Genomic DNA, 5,854 nt, shown 5'->3' with positions numbered 1-5,854 from the left:
TGGTAAGGGTGTCAACTTTGTTTTTTTAAATGGTAACACATATTTTTAATTTAATAAAATGTTTGAGTTTTTAATTCAATAATAAATGGCATTTGAATTATAACAATGCTGTGTACCTGCTAATAAACAAATTAAGTTTTATTAAAAATTCAAATTCCATTTATTATTGAATTAAAAACTCAAACATTTTATTAAATTAAAAATATGTGTTACCATTTAAAAAAACAAAGTTGACACCCTTACCAGGTATAAGGGATGAACTTAAAAAGTATTACATAGTTAATAATTCAAGAATAATGTGTAACTAAAGATAATAATAAAAAAAAATTTTTTAAATTATTATTATTCTGCTGTAAGTAATTGAGTGGGTTATGATAAAAAAATCACTCTGTATAAAGGTTTATAGAAAAAAAACTAATCATTTTTTTACATTTTAGCTTCGATGCGAAGCTGAGAAGGTATTGGTTTTACTAAGATGTGTTTTTTTTTTTTTGTGTCTGTTACCACTTTTTCTCAGCTCTGACCGAACCGATTTCTTTCAATGATACGTCAAAAGATCACAAATCGTATCTAGTCGAAGACATTACCCTTAAAAATTGAAAAAAATTCCCTCGTTCCCCGTAAAAGGGGGAAACCTCCAAAAAAATTACAAATTTAAAAATCGCTAATTTTCGAAATTTTTTCAATTTTTTTTACTTAAAAGTGCCATAACTTTTTCAAAAATGAACATATCAATATAATTCTTTTTTTTGTAGATGCATGATGTCTTTACCTTTCATTTGGTATATTTTTTTCATAAATTTAACCCTTAACCTGCCCACAAGGGGGGATTTATAATGACAACTTTTTCACTTTTTTTTGATAGTGATTTTAATCACTGTCAGATATCATTATACTTGATCCAACTATGCCACGTCACCACTGTGCCGCGACCCCCCTGTGCTGGGTTTTTTTATTTTGTAATTAAATATTGAAATATATATTTATGAGGTATAAAAGTATAATTTTTAAATTATATATATTAAAAGACTATCGTAAATTTTCCATACTTTTATGTGTTAAGAAATTGTTATTGCTTATAGAGTAGAGTTGTTATTTTAAGAAATATGGTTGGTGTTGAAGATGTTGATGATAGCCTTCAAGAAGAAATTCAAGATGAATGTAGCAAGTATGTAACATATATTTAAATAAGGTCTAAATTGTTTTTATAACTTATCTTTAATGTTGGTAGATATGGCATTGTTGAAAGAGTTATAATTTACAAAGAAAAACAATCTGATATTGAAGATGATGACTCTGATACCATTGTAAAAATATTTGTTGAGTTTACACAGATGCCAGGTATTTTTTAAAATCAATTTTGTAGTTTTTATAAAAATTATAGGTATCCACAGAGGAAATGGTAGTTGATCTTCTTTTGGCTTATTGCTTGATCAATTTTTATAATCATTTTGTATTTTATAATTCCACAAAATATAACTTTTTACTTAAATTTTAATGAATTATGAACATCAGAATTTCTCTTATATTAATAAATTGCTGACTAAATACATTTAAATTTTACAAAGTCGAGGTGTGGTACCCTCTGCTCCCACAACAATATCTTTGGATAGCCCTATGCTCTAACTAATTACATAGCTTCTAAAGCTTTTAAATAAAAAAAATAGATAAAACTTGCTATATAATTCATATAGAGATTTTATTTTTCATGGTTTTATTTTAAGATAATTTTTTAATTGTAATTTAAATGTTTCTGTATGTTTTTATATCAGTTTATAACTCAACAACCAAATATTTTTTATTTTGAAAGCTCTTAAAGTAAACAAAATATTCATAATATTTGATGAATACCCCAACCCCAACTGTGGGTTACATTTAAATATACAGAAATAGAATTTAATTGTTACATTAAAATGACAAAATTAGTTCAAATTAAATTTTTTTTCACTAAAAAAATTTTTTATTTGTTAAAATTAAATAAAAAAACAAATATAGTTTGTCAATATTTTAATAAATTATATTTGTTTTTAAAATTTAAAAGCTATAAGAATAAATTTATATGAAATATCTCACAAAAGTAATTGTTTTATTCATCTTCACTATACTAGCATTTTCATTTTCTCAATATTTTAAAAAGTTAAAAATTTAAGTGCTACTTATTTGTTTAACTATCTAGGCACCTATCTATCAAAGAATTTTGAATAAAACTGAATTATAAAGTTACACTTATGCTTTAAATTCAAATATGACCCTCACTGTTAAAATAATTATTGTATATTATACAATGTAAATTTGAATAATCATTAAATGAACAATAATATTGAAAAGAACTCGCTCTTTAATAAATATTATTTTTAACTTATCAAAAGTAATATTGATTTTTATAAAAATTATTTTTAATAAAACTATTTTTAGCTATAAGCATTATAGTAAAATATATTTTTTAGCTGTTATAGTTATAAAAAACAGTGTACATAAATTTTTATTAATATCATTATCAAAGCAAAATGTTTTAATACTTTAAGATAAACTGTCTAAAAATTTCTTTTAAATATGTTTTTCTTAAAATCAATCATATCCTCAAAAGTAATGATTAAGGCACATATGTTTATGTACTATTCATGTGTTTATACATTTGTATATGCATGTGTGTGTTCGTGTATATGCGTATATGTTTGCTAATTCATGTGAATTAGCAAACGAATATGCACTTCAAATTGGCAAAAAATGCTGTTTCCAAGGCATTTATTTAAATTTAAAAAAATTACACCTATATGAAAATGAATGAAAGGTTAATATTTTATAAGACTGTATTGAGATCAGCTATGATGTATGGTTCAGAGTGTTGGGCGGTTGATAAGAAAATAGAGTAAAGAATGAGTGTAGCAGAGATGAGAATGCTTAGATGGATAAGTGGAGTGACTAGAGAAGATAGGATAAGGAACAAACATATAAGAGGGAGTATAGGTGTAGCGTCAATCGTGGATAAGATGAGAAAAAATAGACTTTGATAGTTTGGTCATGTTATGAGGAGAGAAGAATCGGAAGCTGTAAGAATAGTTATAGAAATGAATGTTGAAGGAAAAAGAAGTAGAGAAAGACCAAAAAGAAGATGGACGGGGATTAAGTATGTATAAAAATTACATTCTTTTAAAAACTTACAAAAATCAACTACGTCAATATACCCTCCTAATAATACAAAAACATGTATTATTTAACTTAATATTTTATATCTATTGTTATAAAATGGACTTGGAAAAAATTTGCTACAATTTTACAAAGCCAATGTAGTCATCTTTCCAAGTAATCACAAAAACTTAAAATGGAATATTATGATGATCATGCAATATCTTACTTACTAATCATGTCACAATTTAACTAATTAACTTTCAAAACTTAAGCATTTTCATTGCTTGCTTCAGATAATACAAATTAGTATTTAGTTATTCATATTATTATTTTAAATAGAAAAATTGATATTCAAGTAATCCAATTAATTTAAAAAAAAAAAAATAATAATCAAATTTGTTTTTTTCAGAAGCTGAAAAAGCTTGCGATTCTCTGAATGGCCGATTTTTTGGTGGACGTTTAGTTAAAGCAGAACTTTATGACCAAGCTTTATTTAACCATAGTGATTTTTCTGGTTAAAATTTTGTATCAAGGATATTATATTTTGTAAATTTTATATTATACTACTAGTGTTAAGTTCTTTACATGCATCAATAAAGAATAATTGTAATAAGTATATTATTATATAAAAATATATATACATCTATCTATTTTTAATAAATACATTTTATTTAAAATAATTATTGAATAAGTAAAATAAGTTTTCAGAAAAAATAAGACTTTATACACAATGTATAACCCAAGACAAGTATTATGCATTTATAACAGTCTATCATTTTAATATAATATACAGAAAATAAATTACATTACTAATTATTATTACTACATTACAAAAGTCAATTTCCAGGGTTACTCAATTTAAATTATTGCAATTGTATCTAAAAAGTTCAATTTAGAAAATTAAAGTGTACAAAATAATTTGTATAATCTAGAATACAATTAAATAACTTTATTATTTTATGTATAAGGTTAACTTAACATAACTAAAATAATAATATGACATTAATGTTAAATATAAATTCATACCTCAGTTTAATAAAATACATTAGACCTAATTTCTTTTTTGAGAATCATGTCCCGGTTGCCTTTCAAATTTGTCTGAAAGATCAGGAAATCCTTTTGAGTTATTAGTAGAGTTGTTTTCTGTAGAATTTGCAAGGTTAAATTTATTTGCAATATTTTTAGCATTGACTTTTTTCATTTCACATATTAATTTATTATGTTCTATTTCTTCAATGGTTGGTGGTTGTATTCGTCGTCCTCTTAACCATTGTGACCATTCAGGTGTTGGTACGCCAATTTCTTCATTTATTGGTACAAACCATCTTTTAGGTAAACGACGACCTCCTCTAGGATCAGCTGGGATTTCGAAATACTTATTTCCCTGTTCATCAACTCCTATAGGTCTTTCAATTGGTTTAGACTTTAAAGAATTTAAAAAATTGTTAAATACTATTTTCCACAAACGCCTCTCTTTAGGAGGCATTTTAAATATTCATAAAACTTTTAATTTACTAAATCAATAAAGTGATTTGATAAGTGTTTACCTCAGCCACATATCACGTTATCAACTTAAATGAAAGTGTATCCGATTCTGAAACAAAAGTGTACGGTGGCCTAGTGGTAATGTTTGTCTCGACGATACCTTTGGTCACGGGTTCTAATCCTGAACCGTGTCTCTTTTATCTATTAACTTAGGTGCCATGTCGGATTAATCCACTAAAATACTTAACACAAGTTAATAACAATTGATAAAAATAAATCATTATTTTGAAAAAGCTCCGTAAACTTTATATTATATTTTTAAACAAAAAAAACTATTTGATTTTTAATTGACGTAATGATAAATATAATTTTATGATCAAGCCCGTAATTTTTTTTGGATTTATCACAGATAGATAAAATTCTTATCTTATCTGTGGTAGCATAGATTACATATATATGGATAGGCTACAGAAATCATACAATTGGCAAGAACTTTTGTTAAATTATACCTTTAGAGAAAGCGCTATATATCCTTTCTAAAACTATTAAATATTTAATAATAACTCAATTGTTCGGCTTATTGATATTTGGGTAATAGCCGTTTATTGATATTTATTAATTTTTGTCAATTATTGAGGGTAATGTTTGCGTCAAGATACGATTAGTGATCTTTTGACGTATCGTTGAAAGAAATCAGTTCAGTGAGAGCTGAGTAAAATGGTAACAGCCACAAAAAAAAAAAAACATATCATAGTAAAACCAATACCTTCTCAGCTTCGCATCGAAGCTAAAACGTACGATTTTTGTAAAAAAATTCTTTTTTATATTTTTAACTTTTTAATGCTATAACCTTTTGAGAAATGTATGGATCAATACAATTTTTTTATTATAAATACTATTTATTCGTATACATCTTGTTGAATGGAATAGGTTATGTAATTAAAAGATTTAGAAATTATTCGTAATATAATAGTATTTAATATAAAATATCAAAACATATAATATAAGAGATGTACAACGGCAACGGGTCACTTTACTCGATAGACGGTGAAACTACGACAAAACTGTAAACATGTATACAATAGGCTGCATTGAGTAAAACAACATAATCGTAAAAGGAATGTGTCCCTTTGACCTTGTACTATACTAACATAAGTAAAAATACATTAAACTGTTATCATAAATAATATTACTGTACCCAGTGTGTTGTTTAATAATATCAACACTTCCCCTTAAACAA

The 5,854-nt window shown here is 25.3% G+C and overlaps 2 protein-coding genes across 5 annotated transcripts in view; one reads left to right on the top strand and one right to left on the bottom strand.

The window, feature by feature from the left end:
* LOC126908335 (poly(U)-binding-splicing factor half pint) overlaps positions 1-3,742 on the top strand; it is a 23,581-nt gene extending 19,839 nt beyond the window's left edge. For all 4 annotated transcript variants that reach the window (XM_050690310.1, XM_050690311.1, XM_050690312.1 and 1 more), the window contains 3 exons: positions 1,083-1,168; positions 1,232-1,341; positions 3,539-3,742. In XM_050690310.1, the coding sequence (XP_050546267.1) occupies positions 1,083-1,168; positions 1,232-1,341; positions 3,539-3,648 (306 nt within the window). In that variant the 3' untranslated portion in view covers positions 3,649-3,742. The remainder of the gene's footprint in view (positions 1-1,082; positions 1,169-1,231; positions 1,342-3,538) is intronic.
* Positions 3,743-3,866: 124 nt separating this feature from the next.
* Positions 3,867-4,906, bottom strand: LOC126908365 (NADH dehydrogenase [ubiquinone] 1 alpha subcomplex assembly factor 2). The gene has a single exon (XM_050690366.1). The coding sequence runs from the start codon at positions 4,613-4,615 to the stop codon at positions 4,181-4,183; it is 435 nt and encodes a 144-aa protein (XP_050546323.1). The 5' UTR covers positions 4,616-4,906; the 3' UTR covers positions 3,867-4,180.
* Between the last annotated feature and the right edge of the window lie 948 nt (positions 4,907-5,854).

This window comes from Daktulosphaira vitifoliae, unplaced genomic scaffold, assembly GCF_025091365.1.
Source record: "Daktulosphaira vitifoliae isolate Bord-2020 unplaced genomic scaffold, ASM2509136v1 Scaffold_5, whole genome shotgun sequence".
NCBI classification, from domain to species: Eukaryota; Metazoa; Arthropoda; class Insecta; order Hemiptera; family Phylloxeridae; genus Daktulosphaira; species Daktulosphaira vitifoliae.
The sequence above is the reverse complement of the archived record's forward strand: the minus strand, read 5'-3'. Positions and strand labels throughout refer to the sequence as shown.

What these genes read in the sequence shown, in the direction of transcription:
- LOC126908365 (XM_050690366.1), bottom strand. Translation starts at nt 4,615, where the DNA reads ATGCCTCCTAAAGAGAGGCGTTTGTGGAAAATAGTATTTAACAATTTT.